Source organism: Oncorhynchus mykiss, chromosome 21 (assembly GCF_013265735.2).
Source record: "Oncorhynchus mykiss isolate Arlee chromosome 21, USDA_OmykA_1.1, whole genome shotgun sequence".
NCBI lineage: Eukaryota > Metazoa > Chordata > Actinopteri > Salmoniformes > Salmonidae > Oncorhynchus > Oncorhynchus mykiss.
In genome coordinates this window covers 10,478,600-10,503,071 of record NC_048585.1, presented here as the reverse complement: position 1 = coordinate 10,503,071, position 24,472 = coordinate 10,478,600, and the positions used below count along the sequence as shown (strand labels likewise).

Sequence of the window (24,472 nt, the reverse complement as noted above, 5' to 3'; positions counted from 1 at the left end):
TCAGCTCATCTCCTTCCTAGGAACAGACTTGGGGTTCAGCTCATCTCCTTCCTAGGAACAGACTTGGGGTTCAGCTCATCTCCTCCCTAGGAACAGACTTGGGGTTCAGCTCATCTCCTTCCTAGGAACAGACTTGGGGTTCAGCTCATCTCCTTCCTAGGAACAGACTTGGGGTTCAGCTCATCTCCTTCCTAGGAACAGACTTGGGGTTCAGCTCATCTCCTTCCTAGGAACAGACTTGGGGTTCAGCTCATCTCCTTCCTAGGAACAGACTTGGGGTTCAGCTCATCTCCTTCCTAGGAACAGACTTGGGGTTCAGCTCATCTCCTCCCTAGGAACAGACTTGGGGTTCAGCTCATCTCCTTCCTAGGAACAGACTTGGGGTTCAGCTCATCTCCTTCCTAGGAACAGACTTGGGGTTCAGCTCATCTCCTCCCTAGGAACAGACTTGGGGTTCAGCTCATCTCCTTCATAGGAACAGACTTGGGGTTCAGCTCATCTCCTCCCTAGGAACAGACTTGGGGTTCAGCTCATCTCCTCCCTAGGAACAGACTTGGGGTTCAGCTCATCTCCTTCCTAGGAACAGACTTGGGGTTCAGCTCATCTCCTTCCTAGGAACAGACTTGGGGTTCAGCTCATCTCCTTCCTAGGAACAGACTTGGGGTTCAGCTCATCTCCTTCCTAGGAACAGACTTGGGGTTCAGCTCATCTCCTTCCTAGGAACAGACTTGGGGTTCAGCTCATCTCCTTCATAGGAACAGACTTGGGGTTCAGCTCATCTCCTCCCTAGGAACAGACTTGGGGTTCAGCTCATCTCCTCCCTAGGAACAGACTTGGGGTTCAGCTCATCTCCTTCCTAGGAACAGACTTGGGGTTCAGCTCATCTCCTTCCTAGGAACAGACTTGGGGTTCAGCTCATCTCCTTCCTAGGAACAGACTTGGGGTTCAGTTCATCTCCTTCCTAGGAACAGACTTGGGGTTCAGCTCATCTCCTTCCTAGGAACAGACTTGGGGTTCAGCTCATCTCCTCCCCAGGAACAGACTTGGGGTTCAGCTCATCTCCTTCCTAGGAACAGACTTGGGGTTCAGCTCATCTCCTCCATAGGAACAGACTTGGGGTTCAGCTCATCTCCTCCCTAGGAACAGACTTGGGGTTCAGCTCATCTCCTCCCTAGGAACAGACTTAGGGTTCAGCTCATCTCCTCCCTAGGAACAGACTTGGGGTTCAGCTCATCTCCTCCCTAGGAACAGACTTGGGGTTCAGCTCATCTCCTTCCTAGGAACAGACTTGGGGTTCAGCTCATCTCCTCCCTAGGAATAGACTTGGGGTTCAGCTCATCTCCTCCCTAGGAATAGACTTGGGGTTCAGCTCATCTCCTTCCTAGGAACAGATTTGTGGTTCAGCTCATCTCCTTCCAGGAACTGGTGAGGTTATTGTAATGATATGGTGTGTGGTTAGATATACTATTTGGTTACCGTTCATTCTAGTTCTGATGTGTTGTCTGTGAGTTCAGGGATGCATGAAACCTTTGCTAGACAGTACAGTGTCTTCCTCCCCCCTAACACATACACATGTATAGGATTATCTGTGTGCTGCAAGCTGTGGAGAGAACAGATGCTGAACAGTAGATGTTCTCCTCCCTAACACACGTGTTGTTATTGTCTGTGTGCTGCAGAACAGAGAACATTAATGAATATATGGCTTATGTCCCAAATGGCACCCTATTCCCTAGTATAGCGCACTACTTTTGGGGGCCCTGGTCAAAAATAGTGCACTAGGGAATAGGGTGCTGTTTGGGAAACGCACATCCCGTACAATGTCCTTCTTCACATACAGAACCTTCTACCAGACCTGTGTTGTAGTCAGCCCTGTAGCAGACTTCTATCAGACCTGTGTTGTAGTCAGCCCTGTAGCAGACTTCTATCAGACCTGTGTTGTAGTCAACCCTGTAGCAGACTTCTACCAGACCTGTGTTGTAGTCAGCCCTGTAGCAGACTTATATCAGACCTGTGTTGTAGTCAGCCCTGTAGCAGACTTCTATCAGACCTGTGTTGTAGTCAGCCCTGTAGCAGACTTCTATCAGACCTGTGTTGTAGTCAGCCCTGTAGCAGACTTCTATCAGACCTGTGTTGTAGTCAGCCCTGTAGCAGACGAACACAGTAGACGAACATGAACACACTCCCTGCACAGGACAGGGGTCTTGGCTAAATTATATTTATACTCCTCAGTTATCATCACAAATTCACTAAAGCCCATTGAAGCGTGTGTATTTTTGCTGCGAGGAGGTGGTCAGTCTATAGAAAATACATTCCTGATCCTCACCAAGAGACACAAGGGACATATAATCATCAATAGTACAGCAGGTTTATACTCTCTCAGTAGGATTAAACTCTCTCTGTAGGATTAAACTCTCTCTGTAGGCTTATACTCTCTCTGTAGGATTAAACTCTCTCTGTAGGATTAAACTCTCTCTGTAGGCTTATACTCTCTCTGTAGGCTCATACTCTCTCAGTAGGCTTATACTCTCTCTGTAGGCTTATACTCTCTCTGTAGGCTTATACTCTCGCAGTAGGCTTATACTCTCTCTGTAGGCTTATACTCTCTCAGTAGGCTTATACTCTCTCTGTAGGCTTATACTCTCTCTGTAGGCTCATACTCTCTCAGTAGGCTTATACTCTCTCTGTAGGCTTATACTCTCTCTGTAGGCTTATACTCTCGCAGTAGGCTTATACTCTCTCTGTAGGCTTATACTCTCTCAGTAGGCTTATACTCTCTCAGTAGGCTTATACTCTCTCAGTAGACTTATACTCTCTCTGTAGGCTTATACTCTCTCAGTAGGCTTATACTCTCTCAGTAGGCTTATACTCTCTCTGTAGGCTTATACTCTCTCTGTAGGCTTATACTCTCTCAGTAGGATTATACTCTCTCTGTAGGATTAAACTCTCTCTGTAGGCTTATACTCTCTCAGTAGGATTAAACTCTCTCTGTAGGATTAAACTCTCTCTGTAGGCTTATACTCTCTCTGTAGGCTCATACTCTCTCAGTAGGCTTATACTCTCTCAGTAGGCTTATACTCTCTCAGTAGGCTTATACTCTCTCAGTAGGCTTATACTCTCTCTGTAGGCTTATACTCTGTCAGTAGGCTTATACTCTCTCAGTAGACTTATACTCTCTCAGTAGGTTTATACTCTCTCAGTAGGCTTATACTCTCTCAGTAGGCTTATACTCTCTCAGTAGGCTTATACTCTCTCAGTAGGCTTATACTCTCTCTGTAGGATTATACTCTCTCAGTAGTCTTATACTCTCTCAGTAGGCTTATACTCTGTCAGTAGGATTATACTCTCTCAGTAGGCTTATACTCTCTCAGTAGACTTATACTCTCTCTGCAGGCTTATACTCTCTGAGTAGGCTTATACTCTCTCAGTAGGCTTATACTCTCTCAGTAGGCTTATACTCTGTCAGTAGGAATATACTCTGTCAGTAGGATTATACTCTCTCAGTAGGCTTATACTCTCTCAGTAGGCTTATACTCTGTCAGTAGGATTATACTCTCTCAGTAGGCTTATACTCTCTCTGTAGGCTTATACTCTCTCAGTAGATTTATACTCTCTCAGTAGGCTTATACTCTCTCAGTAGGCTTATACTCTCTCAGTAGGCTTATACTCTGTCAGTAGGATTATACTCTCTCAGTAGGCTTATACTCTCTCAGTAGACTTATACTCTCTCTGCAGGCTTATACTCTCTCAGTAGGCTTATACTCTCTCAGTAGGCTTATACTCTGTCAGTAGGATTATACTCTCTCAGTAGGCTTATACTCTCTCAGTAGGCTTGTACTCTCTCAGTAGGCTTATACTCTCTCAGTAGGCTTATACTCTCTCTGTAGGCCTATACTCTCTCAGTAGGCTTATACTCTCTCAGTAGGCTTATACTCTCTCTGTAGGCTTATACTCTCTCAGTAGGCTTATACTCTCTGTAGGCTTATACTCTCTCAGTAGGCTTATACTCTCTCAGTAGGCTTATACTCTCTCAGTAGGCTTATACTCTCTCAGTAGGCTTATACTCTCTCTGTAGGCTTATACTCTGTCAGTAGGATTATACTCTCTCAGTAGACTTATACTCTCTCAGTAGGCTTATACTCTCTCAGTAGGCTTATACTCTCTCTGTAGGCTTATACTCTCTCTGTAGGCTTATACTCTCTCTGTAGGCTTATACTCTCTCTGTAGGCTTATACTCTCTCTGCAGGCTTATACTCTCTCTGTAGGCTTATACTCTCTCTGTAGGCTTATACTCTCTCTGTAGGCTTATACTCTCGCAGTAGGCTTATACTCTCTCTGTAGGCTTATACTCTCTCAGTAGGCTTATACTCTCTCAGTAGGCTTATACTCTCTCAGTAGGCTTATACTCTCTCAGTAGGCTTATACTCTCTCAGTAGGCTTATACTCTCTCTGTAGGCTTATATTCTCTCTGTAGGCTTATACTCTCTCTGTAGGCTTATACTCTCTCTGTAGGCTTATACTCTCTCTGCAGGCTTATACTCTCTCTGCAGGCTTATACTCTCTCTGTAGGCTTATACTCTCTCTGTAGGCTTATACTCTCTCTGCAGGCTTATACTCTCTCTGCAGGCTTATACTCTCTCTGTAGGCTTATACTCTCTCAGTAGGCTTATACTCTCTCAGTAGGCTTATACTCTCTCAGTAGACTTATACTCTCTCTGTAGGCTTATACTCTCTCAGTAGGCTTATACTCTCTCAGTAGGCTTATACTCTCTCAGTAGGCTTATACTCTCTCAGTAGGCTTATACTCTCTCTGTAGGCTTATATTCTCTCTGTAGGCTTATACTCTCTCTGTAGGCTTATACTCTCTCTGTAGGCTTATACTCTCTCTGTAGGCTTATACTCTCTCTGCAGGCTTATACTCTCTCTGCAGGCTTATACTCTCTCTGTAGGCTTATACTCTCTATGTAGGCTTATACTCTCTCTGCAGGCTTATACTCTCTCTGCAGGCTTATACTCTCTCTGTAGGCTTATACTCTCTCTGTAGGCTTATACTCTCTCAGTAGACTTATACTCTCTCAGTAGGATTATACTCTCTCAGTAGGATTATACTCTCTCAGTAGGCTTATACTCTCTCTGTAGGCTTATACTCTCTCAGTAGGCTTATACTCTCTCTGTAGGCTTATACTCTCTCTGTAGGCTTATACTCTCTCTGTAGGCTTATACTCTCTCAGTAGGCTTATACTCTCTCAGTAGGCTTATACTCTCTCAGTAGGCTTATACTCTCTCTGTAGGCTTATACTCTCTCAGTAGGATTATACTCTCTCAGTAGGCTTATACTCTCTCTGCAGGCTTATACTCTCTCAGTAGGCTTATACTCTCTCAGTAGGCTTATACTCTCTCTGTAGGCTTATACTCTCTCAGTAGGCTTATACTCTCTCAGTAGGCTTATACTCTCTCTGAACAGTTCAATAACAATAATAATAGATTGGGTTGATATATATATGTTTCCAGTGCTCAAAGCACTTTACATAACATGTGTACATACAGTATGTTATTCTGCCAAAGCTACAGTGGGATTTCCTCCTCATATACTATATCTGACCTCTGACCTCTTAGTGCCAGGATGAAGAGACATGAAGAACTTGCCTGGCTGTGAGGTCTTAGTACCAGAAGGAGGAGACATGAAGAACCTCCCTGGCTGTGAGGTCTTAGTACCAGAAGGAGGAGACATGAAGAACCTCCCTGGCTGTGAGGTCTTAGTACCAGAAGGAGGAGACATGAAGAACCTCCCTGGCTGTGATGTCTTAGTACCAGAAGGAGGAGACATGAAGAACCTCCCTGGCTGTGATGTCTTAGTACCAGGATGAAGAGACATGAAGAACCTGCCTGGCTGTGAGGTCTTAGTACCAGAATGAGGAGACATGGGCTACATCCCCATTCTCCTGAAGTGTGAACTTGTACACTTTCTTGCATGGATTTATTAACAATGGAAACTCCCTCCTGCCAATGCTTCTAGCAATCCTATCCTTTTAAATCTATGATGGGTGTGTGCAAGGGTGGAAAACTGGGACGTAGCCATACACAGGGAGTAAACAGAGAGACAGCACCACACTGTACCACGTGTCCACCATCACAACTACACACACACACACACACACACACACACACACACACACACACACACACACACACACACACACACACACACACACACACACACACACACACACACACACACACACACACACACACACACACACACACACACACACACAACGTACAGCTGTAGTGGCACCCAGTCAACCCCTCATCTCCCTGGTTGGTCCTAGTTGGCTATGGCTGGCTGGCATATAAAGGCTCTTTATGAACGAGAGGGTGTGTGTGTGTGTGTGTGTGTGTGTGTGTGTGTGTGTGTGTGTGTGTGTGTGTGTGTGTGTGTGTGTGTGTGTGTGTGTGTGTGTGTGTGTGTGTGTGTGTGTGTATGTGTGAATGGGAGACCAGCGCAGCCTAGCATCCGACCTTTGACCTCTCTATGTCAAACGGTTGAGGCTGGCGCCTGGCCGTGACTAAACAAGGTCGTGTTCAGTAGGCACAAAACAGGAGAACATTTTCAAACTGGGGAGGTTTTATCTGGACTAGTCCAATAACAATGCACATTTGCGTGCTGTTTTGGAACGTTATGACCCACTGAACATGACCCTGGCTTGTGATTGGTCAATACAGTAGTAGGGATGCTACTGTCTCCACACAACAACAAAACACATGAGAAGTATTTTTTCAGTCAGCTTATCTTTATAACTGTTACAACAAGCATTTTGCTACACACGTGACTGTGATCAATAGAATGTGATTTGATTTTAACTACAAAGACCCATAAAGCTGTAGGAAGCCCCAGTCTTTCAGTCCATCACCCAGGATATTAGACTTGACAACTAGACATATTAACTGGATCCCTGGAAAGTCTTCCGCTTTGGCTTTTCCCAGAAAAAGGGGAAGGAGTATCATTTTTCTTCCCTCAAAAAAAGCTTAATCTTGGTGTTTTTCAAAGCAGGATGTAGTGAGGCTCTCTGTTGAAGCTGAACTTTGCAGCACAGCTTTTAGACCTGTACAAACAGACAGTTGTTTGACATACCTGGGTTGGTTGTGGCCTCTGATAATTGAAAAGCTTTACTGTCAACTCGAAGCCCTCCCCCCTTTCCCTCTCTGCCTTCTGCCTTCCAGAACTACCGGAACGTTCCACCTCCAGGCTCTGGAGATATTAGAATCCATTGTGTTGTGGGGACTCTTTTCTGTCTCTGTCTCAGTGCAGATAATTATAGCTATGGTTGGTTTTCCTCTTTTTGCTGACTATGAAAGAAACTAGTATCTTTTAGTTTCTGCATAACTTAGGGGCTCAGGATGAGCTTCTGTGTGTTTATGTACTGAAAAGAGGAACAAATTAACAAAAATTACCTTCAAATGTGAAGTTCGTATTTATTTTATTTTTCCAGTTAATGATCAGTTTGAGGATTGCGGAGGCGAGGACGAGGTTGGCGCCCCTCTACCTTGACCCTGCGGCTTTGTTTGATCATAGTTGATCCGGATGTTCCCTCGGGCTGACAGGGCAACTCAAACAAAGTCAGTCTCCCTACGTCCCAGACAGCGTGCTATTCCTTACATAGTGCACTGTGGGCCCTGGTCAAAAGTAGTGCACTATGCAGGGCATAGGGTGCCATTGTCTGCTTAGCAGCCCTGTGACTGTTCCAACAGGTGGCTTGAACACACAGATTTATCATCTACAATTATCAACGCCTCTGACCCTGACCTGCCTATAACCTGTCTATGACCTGCCTATAACATGTCTATAACATGTCTATGACCTGCCTATAAGCTGCCTATGACCTGCCTATGACCTGTCTATAACCTGTCTATGACCTGCCTATTATACCCTGATGAAGACAGCTTGCATCTGAGCTCCTAGAGTGTGCGGCTCTCCTTTATTTTCAAGTTTTCTACTCCGCTAGCCAGCACCTCGCCTAAATAGGTGTTCTACTCCGCTAGCCAGCACCTCGTCTTAATAGGTGTTCTACTCCGCTAGCCAGCACCTCGTCTTAATAGGTGTTCTACTCCGCTAGCCAGCACCTCGTCTTAATAGGTGTTCTACTCCGCTAGCCAGCACCTCGTCTTAATAGGTGTTCTACTCCGCTAGCCAGCACCTCGTCTTAATAGGTGTTCTACTCCGCTAGCCAGCACCTCGTCTTAATAGGTGTTCTACTCCGCTAGCCAGCACCTCGTCTTAATAGGTGTTCTACTCCGCTAGCCAGCACCTCGTCTTAATAGGTGTTCTACTCCGCTAGCCAGCACCTCGTCTTAATAGGTGTTCTACTCCGCTAGCCAGCACCTCGTCTTAATAGGTGTTCTACTCCGCTAGCCAGCACCTCATCTTAATAGGTGTTCTACTCCGCTAGCCAGCACCTCATCTTAATAGGTGTTCTACTCCGCTAGCCAGCACCTCGTCTTAATAGGTGTTCTACTCCGCTAGCCAGCACCTCGTCTTAATAGGTGTTCTACTCCGCTAGCCAGCACCTCGTCTTAATAGATGTGCATTTATTTTTCTTCTAGTATGACCTGACTGTGACCTAACTGGTTAATTAAAGGCCCACTCCTTCATTGGAAAACAAGAAAGCAGTAGCCCTGTGTCACGCCCTGACCGTAGAGATCCTCATTATTCTCTATGTTTGGTTAGGTCAGGGTGTGACTCGGGTGGGAAAGTCTATGTTTTCTATTTCTTTGTTTTTGGCCGTGCGTGTGTGTGTATGTGTGTGTGTGTGTGTGTGTGTGGTTCCCAATCAGAGGCAGCTGTCTATCGTTGTCTCTGATTGGGGATCATATATAAGTTGTCATTTTCCGTGTGGGATTTGTGGGATCTTGTTTTCTGTTTAGTTGCTGTTGCCTTTATAGAACTGTGCGCTTTTGTTTTTTTTGTCTTTGTTATTTTTGTTTGGTGTCATCAATAAAAATACAATGTACGCCCTACCACGCTGCGCCCTACCACGCTGCGCCCTACCACGCTGCGCCCTACCACGCTGCGCCCTACCACGCTGCACCCTACCACGCTACACCCTACCACGCTGCACCCTACCACGCTGCACCCTACCACGCTGCGCCCTACCACGCTGCGCCCTACCACGCTGCACCCTACCATGCTGCACCCTACCACGCTACACCCTACCACGCTGCACCCTACCACGCTGCGCCCTACCACGCTGCGCCCTACCACGCTGCACCCTACCACGCTGCACCCTACCACGCTGCACCCTACCACGCTGCGCCCTACCACGCTGCACCTTACCACGCTGCGCCTTGGTCTACTCAATCTGCCACGCTGCACCTTGGTCTGCTCAATCTGCCACGCTGCACCTTGGTCTGCTCAATCTGCCACGCAGTCATTTTGTCTGCTCAATCTGCCACGCCATTCTTGGTCTGCTCAATCTGCCACGCAGTCATTTTGTCTGCTCAATCTGCCACGCTGCACCTTGGTCTGCTCAATCTGCCACGCTGCACCTTGGTCTGCTCAATCTGCCACGCAGTCATTTTGTCTGCTCAATCTGCCACGCCATTCTTGGTCTGCTCAATCTGCCACGCAGTCATTTTGTCTGCTCAATCTGCCACGCTGCGCCTTGGTCTACTCAATCTGCCACGCTGCACCTTGGTCTGCTCAATCTGCCACGCTGCACCTTGGTCTGCTCAATCTGCCACGCAGCACCTTGGTCTGCTCAATCTGCCCCGCTGCGCCTTGGTCTGCTCAATCTGCCACGCAGCACCTTGGTCTGCTCAATCTGCCACGCAGCACCTTGGTCTGCTCAATCTGCCACGCTGCACCTTGGTCAGCTCAATCTGCCACGCTGCACCTTGGTCTGCTCAATCTGCCACGCAGCACCTTGGTCTGCTCAATCTGCCACGCAGCACCTTGGTCTGCTCAATCTGCCACGCTGCACCTTGGTCTGCTCAATCTGCCACGCAGCACCTTGGTCTGCTCAATCTGCCACGCTGCGCCTTGGTCTGCTCAATCTGCCACGCTGCGCCTTGGTCTGCTCAATCTGCCAACGAGAGCCGTTACACTCTACCACGCTGCACCTTGGTCTGCTCAATCTGCCAACGAGAGCCGCTACACCCTGCCACTTTGTTGGTATAAAACAGAGGGATGGTGTTGGAGAAATGTAACTTTGAAATGCATAAATTCATCATGGACTATTATCAGCATCTCTCATACGAGAACCAGACGATGCTGACCTTACCGTGACCTGAGTACTGTATGATCCCTCAGGATAACTGATGTTAAATGTCCAGCTGACCAACAACTCATTGTTTTCATAATTTTACGTTTTAATTAGTTCATTTACAAGAACTCTGAATTCCTAGAATGTAAAGGGGGAAGATTTGCGAGAAGGCATTCCAGATCCTGTGTCTGAGAGCTCTGTTTGTTGATGTTTTGTATATGTTGTACATACGTTTTGAACATGAATCCCTTCTGAGAACAGGTAGCTATTTAACCCCTAAACCAACACATGGCCACGACCCTATGTAGACTACATACCAGCATTGCCTTCAGTTAACAGATTGTTCTGTAAGTGTAAGATTGGAGACATTCTAAGATTCTTCTGTGGTTAGGTCTCAATAGGAATCTCCATTCTGGGAGTGTGGCCTTAGTTGTTTATATACAACAGTGGGCCTTCTGTCTAACCTAGCATGGTTCAGTAGACAAAACACTGAAATAGCAGATCTGTATTTGTTGACCAAATAGACGCAAATACGGCATGAAACCACACGAGGATGGTTTGTTGAATGAACACTGAGACACCATAGAGGTTCAACAACCTAATAATATGTACTGGGAGGGAAGAGAGATAATGTATCTACTATACTCTGGTTTAGAGACCCACTAGGGTTTTACAGACTGGTTGATCATTTGGCTGAAAGAGACAGGGTTTTACAGACTGGTTCATCATTTGGCTGAAAGAGACAGGGTTTTGTTACTCTGGTTTAGAGACCCACTAGGGTTTTACTGACTGGTTCCCCAGTTGGCTTAAAGAGACAGGGTTTTGTTACTCTGGTTTAGAGACCCACTAGGGTTTTACTGACTGGTTCCCCATTTGGCTTAAAGAGACAGGGTTTTGTTACTCTGGTTTAGAGACCCATTAGGGTTTTATTGCCTGGTTCATCATTGGCTGAAAGAGACAGGGTTTTGTTACTCTGGTTTAGAGACCCACTAGGGTTTTACTGACTGGTTCATCATTGGCTGAAAGAGACAGGGTTTTGTTACTCTGGTTTAGAGACCCACTAGGGTTTTACTGACTGGTTCCCCAGTTGGCTTAAAGAGACAGGGTTTTGTTACTCTGGTTTAGAGACCCACTAGGGTTTTACTGACTGGTTCCCCATTTGGCTGAAAGAGACAGGGTTTTGTTACTCTGGTTTAGAGACCCACTAGGGTTTTACTGACTGGTTCATCATTGGCTGAAAGAGACAGGGTTTTGTTACTCTGGTTTAGAGACCCACTAGGGTTTTACTGACTGGTTCCCCATTTGGCTGAAAGAGACAGGGTTTTGTTACTCTGGTTTAGAGACCCTTTATGGTTTTACTGACTGGTTCATCATTGGCTGAAAGAGACAGGGTTTTGTTACTCTGGTTTAGAGACCCATTAGGGTTTTACTGACTGGTTGGCTGAAAGAGACAGGGTTTTGTTACTCTGGTTTAGAGACCCACTAGGGTTTTACTGACTGGTTCATCATTGGCTGAAAGAGACAGGGTTTTGTTACTCTGGTTTAGAGACCCATTATGGTTTTACTGACTGGTTCCCCATTTGGCTGAAAGAGACTGGGTTTTGTTGCCTTTTCAGTTGCCAGTTGTATTCCACTCCCAGTGCTGTTGTGAGGGGAGGGGGGGGGGGGGGGATTTACTGAAAAAACCCTGAATAACACACTTGTTTGTCTGCCTGGCCTTGCCCTGCCTGGTGCCCTGCATTTCTTAAAAAGGCTCTGCCAGGTTTTCAGCATTTTTAGTTTGAGTTCCACACAAGGCACAGTTTTTGCTTGGCCATCAGGGAAGGCACAGGGAAGGCACAGGGAAGGTACAGGGAAGGCACAGGGAAGACACAGGAAAGGCACAGGGAAGACACAGGGAAGGCACAGGGAAGGCACAGGGAAGGCACAGGGAAGACACAGGGAAGACACAGGGAAGGTACACAGACAGAGAGAGATAGGAAAATAGGGATAAAAGAGCTTAAATTGGTAGATTTCTTTGCCACAAGCACAGGGCCCTTAAAGATCTGGTAGCTGTCTTGACTTCCATGATGTCAACAACAAGAGGACGCGCAGAACGGCAGGTTAGTACTAAACCTCACTGGCCTGATAATGATGAGATGGTGGTCAGTTCAGAGGAGCTCTCTGTCCTCTGTATACTCTCTCTCTCTGTCTCTCTCTCTCTCTGTCTCTCTCTCTCTGTCTCTCTGTCTCTCTCTCTCTCTCTGTATACTCTCTCTCATTGTCTCTCTCTCTCTCTCTCTCTCTCTCTGTCTCTCTCTGTCTCTCTCTCTCTCTCTGTCTCTCTCTGTCTCTCTCTCTGTCTCTCTCTCTCTCTGTCTCTTTGTCTCTCTCTGTCTCTCTCTCTCTCTGTCTCTCTCTCTCTCTCTCTCTGTCTCTCTCTCTCTCTGTCTCTCTCTCTCTCTCTCTCTCTCTCTCTCTGTCTCTCTCTCTGTCTCTTTGTCTCTCTCTGTCTCTCTCTCTCTGTCTCTCTGTCTCTCTCTCTCTCTCTCTCTCTCTCTCTGTCTCTCTCTCTCTCTCTCTCTCTCTCTCTCTCTGTCTCTCTCTCTCTCTCTCTCTCTCTCTCTCTCTGTCTCTCTCTCTCTCTCTCTGTCTCTCTCTCTCTCTCTCTCTCTCTCTGTCTCTCTCTCTGTCTCTTTGTCTCTCTCTGTCTCTCTCTCTCTGTCTCTCTGTCTCTCTCTCTCTCTCTCTCTCTCTCTGTCTCTCTCTCTCTCTCTCTCTCTCTCTCTCTCTGTCTCTCTGTCTCTCTCTCTCTCTCTCTCTGTCTCTCTCTCTCTCTCTCTCTCTCTGTCTCTCTCTCTGTCTCTCTCTCTCTCTGTCTCTCTCTCTCTCTCTCTCTCTCTCTCTCTCTCTCTCTCTCTCTCTCTGTCTCTCTCTCTCTGTCTCTTTGTCATATTATATATATACAGTGTTTTAACAATGTACAAATGGTTAAAGGACACAAGATAAAATAAATAAGTATAAATATGGGTTGTATTTACAATGGTGTTTGTTCTTCACTGGTTGCCCTTTTCTTGTGGCAACAGGTCACAAATCTTGCTGCTGTGATGGCACACTGTGGAATTTCACCCAGTAGATATGGGAGTTTATCAAAATTGGATTTGTTTTCGAATTCTTTGTGGATCTGTGTAATCTGAGGGAAATATGTCTCTCTAATATGGTCATACATTGGGCAGGAGGTTAGGAAGTGCAGCTCAGTTTCCACCTCATTTTGTGGGCAGTGAGCACATAGCCTGTCTTCTCTTGAGAGCCATGTCTGCCTACGGCGGCCTTTCTCAATAGCAAGGCTATGCTCACTGAGTCTGTACATAGTCAAAGCTTTCCTTAATTTTGGGTCAGTCACAGGGGTCAGGTATTCTGCCGCTGTGTACTCTCTGTGTAGGGCCAAATAGCATTCTAGTTTGCTCTGTTTTTTTGTTAATTCTTTCCAATGTGTCAAGTAATTATCTTTTTGTTTTCTCATGATTTGGTTGGGTCTAATTGTGCTGATGTCCTGGGGCTCTGTGGGGTGTGTTTGTGTTTGTGAACAGAGCCCCAGGACCAGCTTGCTTAGGGACTCTTATCCAGGTTCATCTCTCTGTAGGTGATGGCTTTGTTATGGAAGGTTTGGGAATCGCTTCCTTTTAGGTGGTTATAGAATTTAACGTCTCTTTTCTGGATTTTGATAATTAGTTTGTATCGGCCTAATTCTGCTCTGCATGCATTATTTGGTGTTCTACGTTGTACACAGAGGATATTTTTGCAGAATTCTGCGTGCAGAGTCTCAATTTGGTGTTTGTCCCATTTTGTGAAGTCTTGGTTGGTGAGCGGACCCCAGACCTCACAACCATAAAGGGCAATGGGCTCTATGACTGATTCAAGTATTTTTAGCCAGATCCTAATTGGTATGTTGAAATGTATGTTCCTTTTGATGGCATAGAATGCCCTTCTTGCCTTGTCTCTCAGATCGTTCACAGCTTTGTGGAAGTTACCTGTGGCGCTGATGTTTAGGCCAAGGTATGTATAGTTTTTTGTGTGCTCTAGGGCAACAGTGTCTAGATGGAATTTGTATTTGTGGTCCTGGTAACTGGATCTTTTTTGGAACACCATTATTTTGGTCTTACTGAGATTTACTGTCAGGGCCCAGGTCTGACAGAATCTGTGCATAAGATCTAGGTGCTGCTGTAGGCCCTCCTTGGTTGCTGACAGAAGCACCAGATCATCAGCAAACAGCAGACATTTGACTTCGGATTCTAGTAGGGTGAGGCCGGGTGCTTCAGACTTTTCTAGTGTCCGCGCCAATTCGCTGATATGTATGTTGAAGAGGGTAGGGCTTAAGCTGCATCCCTGTCTCACCCCACGACCCTGTGTGAAGAAATTTGTGTGTTTTTTGCCAATTTTAACCGCACACTTGTTGTTTGTGTACATGGATTTTATAATGTCATATGTTTTACCCCCAACACCACTTTCCATCAGTTTGTATAGCAGACCCTCATGCCAAATTGAGTCAAAGGCTTTTTTGTCTCTCTCTGTCTCTCTCTGTCTCTCTCTCGTGCTCTCTGTCTCTTTCTCTCTCTATTTCTCTCTCTCTGTCTCTCTTTCTCTCTCTCTGTCTCTTTCTCTCTCTCTGTCTCTCTCTCTCAATCTCTGTCTCTCTCTCTCTCTCTTTCTTCTCTCTTTCTTCTCTCTTGTTCATTTGTTAATTGCTGTGACACAGTGGTGTGGTATGTTCCAGGTATTTGGGAGAGACAGAGATCAGAGCGTGTCTCCTTCCTTCCCTCTCTCTGTCTCTCTCTACTCTAAGGGAGTGAGGCTCTTCCCTCTCTCTGTCTCTCTCTACTCTAAGGGAGTGTTGCTCTTCCCTCTCTCTGTCTCTCTCTACTCTGAGTGAGGCTCTTCCCTCTCTCTGTCTCTCTCTACTCCAAGGGAGTGAGGCTCTTCCCTCTCTCTGTCTCTCTCTACTCTAAGGGAGTGAGGCTCTTTCGTCTCTCTGTCTCTCTCTACTCTAAGGGAGTGAGGCTCATGACATCCATCAAATATCCATTAGGACCTGGCTGCTAAGACAGGGCTGCAGGGGCTTTAATGTACCTCTGGATCAACAGAGCATGTGCCTAACAATCCACTGGGACGGGGCTCCGGGAATTATCACGGCATTCCTCCAGGAGAGGGGGAGGGGGGGGAGGGAGAGGGAGAGGGAGGGAGATGGGGGAGAGGGGGAGGGAGGGGGAGGGGGAGAGGGAGAGGGAGAGGGAGGGGGAGAGGGAGAGGGAGAGGGAGAGGGGGGAGGGGGGGAGAGGGAGTGGGAGAGGGAGAGGGGGAGGGGGGGAGAGGGAGAGGGAGAGGGAGAGGGAGAGGGAGAGGGGGGGGAGAGGGAGAGGGAGAGGGAGAGGGAGGGGGAGAGGGAGGGAGGGGGAGAGGGAGAGGGAGGGGGGAGAGGGAGGGGGAGAGAGAGGGGGGAGAGGGGGAGAGGGGGAGAGGGAGAGGGAGAGGGGGGGGAAGGGGAGAGGGAGGGAGGGAGGGAGGGAGGGAGGGAGGGAGGGAGGGAGGGAGGGAGGGAGGGGGAGAGGGAGTGGGGAGGGGTGAGGGGGAGAGGGAGAGGGAGGGGGGAGGGGGAGAGGGAGGGAGGGAGGGAGGGAGGGAGGGAGGGGGGAGAGGGAGAGGGAGGGGGGAGGGGTGAGGGGGAGAGGGAGGGGGGAGAGGGAGGGAGGGGGAGAGGGAGGGGGGAGGGAGGGGGAGAGGGAGGGGGAGAGGGAGGGGGGAGAGGGAGTTCTTTATCCTTTTCTCACACTCTCTTCTATCCTCTGCTTCTCTTTTTTTTCTGTCGTTTTTTTCTCTCTTTCTACGTTTTGAGATGTTTAATCTCTTTAACCTCTCCTTCTGCCTCTCTCTCTCCCTCTCCCTCTCCTTCTGCCTCTCTCCTTCTGCCTCTCTCTCTCCCTCTCCCTCTCCTTCTGCCTCTCTCCTTCTGCCTCTCTCTGTGCTCTTGACTAGAATACAGCATAAGCATATATAAGTGGGTAAAGTGGGTAAAACAGTGTGTAAACATTATTAAAGTGACCAGTGTTCAATGACTTTATGTACATAGGGCAGCATTCTCTAAGGTGCAGGGTAGTTTCAGTTATCTTTCTGTAACTACAGGGTGCAGATTTAGTCTGTGGCCGACTGGGCCGGGCTGGGACAGAACTCAAGAGGAGGGTGTGTGAAACTCAAGTGTGTGAAACTCAAGTGTGTGAAACTCAAGTGTGTGCAACTCAAGTGTGTGCAACTCAAGTGTGTGCAACTCAAGTGTGTGAAACTCAAGTGTGTGCAACTCAAGTGTGTGCAACTCAAGTGTGTGCAACTCAAGTGTGTGAAACTCAAGTGTGTGAAACTCAAGTGTGTGCAACTCAAGTGTGTGCAACTCAAGTGTGTGAAACTCAAGTGTGTGCAACTCAAGTGTGTGCAACTCAAGTGTGTGAAACTCAAGTGTGTGCAACTCAAGTGTGTGAAACTCAAGTGTGTGCAACTCAAGTGTGTGCAACTCAAGTGTGTGCAACTCAAGTGTGTGCAACTCAAGTGTGTGCAACTCAAGTGTGTGCAACTCAAGTGTGTGCAACTCAAGTGTGTGAAACTCAAGTGTGTGCAACTCAAGTGTGTGCAACTCAAGTGTGTGCAACTCAAGTGTGTGCAACTCAAGTGTGTGCAACTCAAGTGTGTGCAACTCAAGTGTGTGCAACTCAAGTGTGTGAAACTCAAGTGTGTGCAACTCAAGTGTGTGCAACTCAAGTGTGTGCAACTCAAGTGTGTGCAACTCAAGTGTGTGCAACTCAAGTGTGTGCAACTCAAGTGTGTGCAACTCAAGTGTGTGCAACTCAAGTGTGTGCAACTCAAGTGTGTGCAACTCAAGTGTGTGCAACTCAAGTGTGTGAAACTCAAGTGTGTGAAACTCAAGTGTGTGCAACTCAAGTGTGTGAAACTCAAGTGTGTGAAACTCAAGTGTGTGCAACTCAAGTGTGTGCAACTCAAGTGTGTGCAACTCAAGTGTGTGCAACTCAAGTGTGTGCAACTCAAGTGTGTGCAACTCAAGTGTGTGAAACTCAAGTGTGTGCAACTCAAGTGTGTGCAACTCAAGTGTGTGAAACTCAAGTGTGTGAAACTCAAGTGTGTGCAACTCAAGTGTGTGAAACTCAAGTGTGTGAAACTCAAGTGTGTGAAACTCAAGTGTGTGCAACTCAAGTGTGTGAAACTCAAGTGTGTGCAACTCAAGTGTGTGCAACTCAAGTGTGTGCAACTCAAGTGTGTGAAACTCAAGTGTGTGCAACTCAAGTGTGTGCAACTCAAGTGTGTGAAACTCAAGTGTGTGCAACTCAAGTGTGTGAAACTCAAGTGTGTGCAACTCAAGTGTGTGAAACTCAAGTGTGTGCAACTCAAGTGTGTGCAACTCAAGTGTGTGAAACTCAAGTGTGTGCAACTCAAGTGTGTGAAACTCAAGTGTGTGCAACTCAAGTGTGTGCAACTCAAGTGTGTGCAACTCAAGTGTGTGAAACTCAAGTGTGTGCAACTCAAGTGTGTGCAACTCAAGTGTGTGAAACTCAAGTGTGTGCAACTCAAGTGTGTGAAACTCAAGTGTGTGCAACTCAAGTGTGTGAAACTCAAGTGTGTGCAACTCAAGTGTGTGCAACTCAAGTGTGTGCAACTCAAGTGTGTGCAACTCAAGTGTGTGAAACTCAAGTGTGTGCAACTCAAGTGTGTGCAACTCAAGTGTGTGAAACTCAAGTGTGTGCATACACGAGACAATGAAAGAGCTTTTGTTAAGGAGTTTCAGTCTGTATTGTTTTCTCTCTCTCCGAGTGGGAGCTACAGTACAGTGTACAGTAATTATCTATATCCCGCCTTCATATTTCCACATCCCAAGTGGTGCAGCGGTCTAAGGCACTGCTTCGCAGCGCTAAAGGCGTCACTACAGACACCCTGGTTAGATTCCAGGCTGTATCACAACCAGCCGTGATTGGGAGTCCCATAGGGTTGGCACACAGTTGGTCCAGCATCGTCCGGGTTTGGCCGGTGTACGGCATCATCTTAAATAAGAATTTATTCTAGTTAAATTAAAGTTAAATAAATACAAATATATAATAATTAATATCTAATGTACACGTCTATCTCTCTGTGAGTCTGTGCCTCTGTCTGTGTGTGTGTGTGTGTGTGTGTGTGTGTGTGTGTGTGTGTGTGTGTGTGTGTGTGTGTGTGTCTGTGTGTGTGTGTGTGTGTGTGTGTGTGTGTGTGTGTGTGTGTGTGTGTGTGTGTGTGTGTGTGTGTGTGTGTGTGTGTCTGTGTGTGTGTGTGTGTGTGTGTGTGTGTGTGTGTGTGTGTGTGTGTGTGTGTGTGTGTGTGTGTGTGTGTGTTTGTGTGTGTGTGTGTTTGTGTGTGTGTGCGTGCGTGTGTGTGTGTGTGTGTGTGTGTGTGTGTGTGTGTGTGTGAGAGCTATAGTACAGTAATGTAATTCTCAATTTCCTGCTCTCAAGTCTAATGTACATGTCTCTCTCACCCCACAATGCAGCTGTTCTTCCTGTGTTCTCTGCTGAGTTCCTCTGCAGGGGACAGATTCCAGAGGGATTTATCTCCACAACATGGTCTTCTGGCGTCTTTTCTTAATGCTCCGCCACCATCTGGTTTTCATGTGTGGTTTGGTTGATGGAGACATTATTGGTTTTACTCTGGGCAGCATCTCAAATGACACCCTATTCCCTATATAGTGCACTACTTTAGATCAGAGCCCTATTACCTGTATAGTGCACTACTTTAGACCAGAGCCCTATTCTCTATATAGTGCACTACTTTAGACCAGAGCCCTATTCCCTATATAGTGCACTACTTTAGACCAGAGCCCTATTCCCTATATAGTGCACTACTTTAGACCAGAGCCCTATTCCCTATATAGTGCACTACTTTAGACCAGAGCCCTATTCCCTATATAGTGCACTACTTTAGACCAGAGCCCTATTCCCTATATAGTGCACTACTTTAGACCAGAGCCCTATTCCCTATATAGTGCACTACTTTAGACCAGAGCCCTATGGGAGATGAGGTGCTATTTGGGACTGAACCATTATTTGTCATGATAGTCCAAGGGCTTGTTGAAGCTCGTCAAATCACTTGATGACAGCGATCGGCAAACATTTGACCGGTACCAGCGTAGTAAGCAACAATTAGCCATTAGCCCTTTCTGACCCCTAGCTATGATTAGCTGTTAGCCCTTTCTGACCCCTAGCTATGATTAGCTGTTAGCCCTTTCTGACCCCTACCAATGATTAGCTGTTAGCCCTTTCTGACCCCTAGCTATGATTAGCTGTTAGCCCTTTCTGACCCCTACCTATGATTAGCTGTTAGCCCTTTCTGACCCCTACCAATGATTAGCTGTTAGCCCTTTCTGACCCCTAGCTATGATTAGCTGTTAGCCCTTTCTGACCCCTAGCTATGATTAGCTGTTAGCCCTTTCTGACCCCTACCTATGATTAGCTGTTAGCCCTTTCTGACCCCTACCTATGATTAGCTGTTAGCCCTTTCTGACCCCTAGCTATGATTAGCTGTTAGCCTTGCCTAGCCTAGCTATGTTAGCAGAATGGAGAGGGGTGATCCTGGTTAATCTTCAAGGAGTGAAGCTGTCTATGGTGCAGTGTTGAGGGTGAAGGAGGAGTGAAGCTGTCTATGGTGCAGTGTGGAGGGTGAAGGAGGAGTGCAGCTGTCTATGGTGCAGTGTGGAGGGTGAAGGAGGAGTGAAGCTGTCTATGGTGCAGTGTTGAGGGTGAAGGAGGAGTGAAGCTGTCTACGGTGCAGTGTGGGGGGTGAAGGAGGAGTGCAGCTGTCTATGGTGCAGTGTGGAGGGTGAAGGAGGAGTGCAGCTGTCTATGGTGCAGTGTGGAGGGTGAAGGAGGAGTGAAGCTGTCTATGGTGCAGTGTTGAGGGTGAAGGAGGAGTGAAGCTGTCTACGGTGCAGTGTGGAGGGTGAGGAGGAGTGAAGCTGTCTATGGTGCAGTGTGGAGGCTGAGGAGGAGTGAAGCTGTCTATGGTGCAGTGTGGAGGGTGAAGGAGGAGTGAAGCTGTCTATGGTGCAGTGTGGAGGGTGAAGGAGGAGTGCAGCTGTCTATGGTGCAGTGTGGAGGGTGAAGGAGGAGTGAAGCTGTCTACGGTGCAGTGTGGAGGGTGAAGGAGGAGTGAAGCTGCCTATGGTGCAGTGTGGAGGGTGAAGGAGGAGTGAAGCTGTCTATGGTGCAGTGTGGAGGGTGAAGGAGGAGTGAAGCTGTCTATGGTGCAGTGTGGAGGGTGAAGGAGGAGTGAAGCTGTCTATGGTGCAGTGTGGAGGGTGAAGGAGGAGTGAAGCTGTCTACGGTGCAGTGTGGAGGGTGAAGGAGGAGTGAAGCTGTCTACGGTGCAGTGTGGAGGGTGAAGGAGGAGTGAAGCTGTCTACGGTGCAGTGTGGAGGGTGAAGGAGGAGTGAAGCTGTCTATGGTGCAGTGTGGGTGAAGGAGGGACCATCTCATTGCTCCATCCTGGACTAGAACCAGAGACCCTCTCGTTGCTCCATCCTGGACTAGAACCAGGGACCCTCTCGTTGCTCCACCATGGACTAGAACCAGAGACCCTCTCGTTGCTCCATCCTGGACTAGAACCAGGGACCCTCTCGTTGCTCCATCCTGGACTAGAACCAGAGACCCTCTCGTTGCTCCATCCTGGACTAGAACCAGGGACCCTCTCGTTGCTCCATCCTGGACTAGAACCAGAGATCCTCTCGTTGCTCCATCCTGGACTCGAACCAGAGACCATCTTGTTGCTCCATCCTGGACTAGAACCAGAGACCCTCTCGGTACTCCATCCTGGACTAGAACCAGGGACCCTCTCGTTGCTCCATCCTGGACTAGAACCAGGGACCCTCTCGTTGCTCCACCCTGGACTAGAACCAGGGACCATCTTGTTGCTCCATCCTGGACTATAACCAGAGAACCTCTCGTTGCTCCATCCTGGACTAGAACCAGAGACCCTCTCGGTGCTCCATCCTGGACTAGAACCAGGGACCCTCTCGTTGCTCCATCCTGGACTAGAACCAGGGACCATCTTGTTGCTCCATCCTGGACTATAACCAGAGATCCTCTCGTTGCTCCATCCTGGACTCGAACCACTCTGAGATGCTTTGTGAATACAGGCCCAGGATAATTTGCTAGCACCACTCTGTTATAATTCGATGTAAGGCTAGAGCATCTCAGCACCACCAGCCTCGTGTCATGTCTCTCTGAGAGACCGTGTCAAGTCTCAACTTGATTATCCTCTGCTTATTACCACTCAGTAAGGTCTGTGTGACGACCCGGGAGAATCACAGTTTAGTGTAAATTACAGTATGTGCTGTGTCATCTTGTGTAATTCTGTTGGCCAGGACATTCCAGGAGGGGCCTTTAGGGATTTACCATTAATCCACAAGGAGATGTTTTTAAACAGTTGGAGACTTTAAGGTCACCCTGAGGTCACTTATTTTGAATAGACAGTAAAGTTGGGTTCTTTCACTTTGACAGAGTATTACTGTAAGGTAACTTTGACCTTTGATCCTGAGGTAATTCTTCAGTTGTTTCCTGAACAGGTTGAGTACATAATCTAACGTTATATATGGCTTCCAGTCATACGATCCTGTCACCTGTCAGGAGACTGCAGGGGCTGAGCCTGATTTTATATCTCCTGTATGGTTTAGTTGAGTTTAGGTTGAGGGTAGCTAACTAATTGTGTTGGTTGACGTGGTGTCTCCCTAAGACAACATAAGAGAAGACACCAACTGTCAGAAGAGATTGGCTGATTGTATTGATGTTTGAGTTCAGCATAGGTTGAGTTCAGCATAGGTTGAGTTCAGTATAGGTTGAGTTCAGTGTACGTTGAGTTCAGCATAGGTTGAGTTCAGCATAGGTTGAGTTCAGCATAGGTTGAGTTCAGCATAGGTTGAGTTCAGTATAGGTTGAGTTCAGCATAGGTTGAGTTCAGTATAGGTTGAGTTCAGTATAGGTTGAGTTCAGTGTAGGTTGAGTTCAGCATAGGTTGAGTTCAGTATAGGTTGAGTTCAGCATAGGTTGAGTTCAGTATAGGTTGAGTTCAGCATAGGTTGAGTTCAGTATAGGTTGAGTTCAGCATAGGTTGAGTTCAGTATAGGTTGAGTTCAGTATAGGTTGAGTTCAGTATAGGTTGAGTTCAGTATAGGTTGAGTTCAGCAAAGGTTGAGTTCAGTATAGGTTGAGTTCAGTATAGGTTGAGTTCAGCAAAGGTTGAGTTCAGTATTGGTTGAGTTCAGTATAGGTTGAGTTCAGTATAGGTTGAGTTCAGTATAGGTTGAGTTCAGCAAAGGTTGAGTTCAGTATAGGTTGAGTTCAGTATAGGTTGAGTTCAGTATAGGTTGAGTTCGGTATAGGTTGAGTGTATCTAACTACTGGTATATGTTTAGGCTGAATGGTTGACTTGGTGTCTCCCCAGGACCATTAACCCCTGTCCTACTGTCCCTGATTCACAGGTTGGGTATAGGTTCCGGTTGAATTGAGTTAATTAGCTCTTTTGGCCAAACTTCTTTTGTTAGTGTCTTAATGTCCCCCCACAACCAGTACCCTGTCCCTTGTCTCTGTCTTAATGTCCCCTCACAACCAGTACCCTGTCCCTTGTCTCTGTCTTAATGTCCCCCCACAACCAGTACCCTGTCCCTTGTCTCTGTCTTAATGTCCCCTCACAACCAGTACCCTGTCCCTTGTCTCTGTCTTAATGTCCTCCCACAACCAGTACCCCTGTCCCTTGTCTCTGTCTTAATGTCCCCCCACAACCAGTACCCTGTCCCTTGTCTCTGTCTTAATGTCCGCCCACAACCAGTACCCCTGTCCCTTGTCTCTGTCTTAATGTCCGCCCACAACCAGTACCCCTGTCCCTTGTCTCTGTCTTAATGTCCCCCCACAACCAGTACCCTATCCCGTGTCTCTGCCATGCGTCCTCTACTTCTAGTACCTCCAGAAATAGCTCCTAGCCTCCCCTGGCTTCTCCTGGTCAGTCGACACATTCTGAGTGTCCCTGGGAAGTATAGAGAGATGCTCAGCATTTCTCAGAACAACCCAGCCAAACCCAGCCAGTCCCCATTCAGACCCAGCCCTACTGGCACTGTGGTGACACTGTGACCCACTACTGACACACTGAGCAGGGAACCCTGCCACAGCAGAACAGATACCTCTACTACAATGTTAGTCATTAGCAATACTGGACATCTGAGTTGTAGGCTATGCTGATGTACTATCACCCCTACCAGATGATCTATATTCCACCCAGTTGGTCTAGTTTACCAGTCTAGTTGGACTATTCCACCCATTTGGTCCAGTTTACCAGTCTAGTTGGACTATTCCACCCATTTGGTCCAGTTTACCAGTCTAGTTGGACTATTCCACCCATTTGGTCCAGTTTACCAGTCTAGTTGGACTAGTCCACCCATTTGGTCCAGGTTACCAGTCTAGTTGGACTATTCCACCCATTTGGTCCAGTTCACCAGTCTGTATATGTCTTACTGTTGGGCTGCTGTCTGAACTTCTTCCCTTCCTTCATTCCTGCTGTCTTTTTTTCTCTCGTTCTGCTGTGTTGTGTGTTCTGTCGTTCTGCTGTGTTGTGTGTTCTGTCGTTCTGCTGTGTTGTGTGTTCTGTCATTCTGCTGTGTTGTGTGTTCTGTCGTTCTGCTGTGTTGTGTGTTCTGTCGTTCTGCTGTGTTGTGTGTTCTGTCGTTCTGCTGTGTTGTGTGTTCTGTCGTTCTGCTGTGTTGTGTGTTCTGTCGTTCTGCTGTGTTGTGTGTTCTGTCGTTCTCTGTTGCTATGGTTTCAGGCTGCTCCAGGGGGCATGTTTTGTTTTCATTTCATCTTCGGGGAAGTTACTATGAAGTACTGTATGGAGTTACTATGAAGTACTGTATGGAGTTACTATGAAGTACTGTATGGATTTACTATGAAGTACTGTATGGATTTACTATGAAGTACTGTATGGAGTTACTATGAAGTACTGTATGGAGTTACTATGAAGTACTGTATGGAGTTACTATGAAGTACTGTATGGAGTTACTATGAAGTACTGTATGGAGTTACTATGAAGTACTGTATGGAGTTACTATGAAGTACTGTATGGAGTTACTATGAAGTACTGTATGGAGTTACTATGAAGTACTGTATGGATTT

General features: G+C 47.1%; 1 protein-coding gene across 1 annotated transcript in view; it reads left to right on the top strand.

Annotated features, from left to right (window-relative positions):
- The first annotated feature begins 11,999 nt into the window (after window positions 1–11,999).
- The window catches only part of LOC118942872 (ninjurin-2-like), an 84,895-nt gene continuing 72,422 nt past the window's right edge, over window positions 12,000–24,472 (top strand). The window contains exon 1 of the mRNA XM_036956821.1: window positions 12,000–12,358. Coding sequence (XP_036812716.1) covers window positions 12,323–12,358 — 36 coding nt within the window. The 5' untranslated portion in view covers window positions 12,000–12,322. The remainder of the gene's footprint in view (window positions 12,359–24,472) is intronic.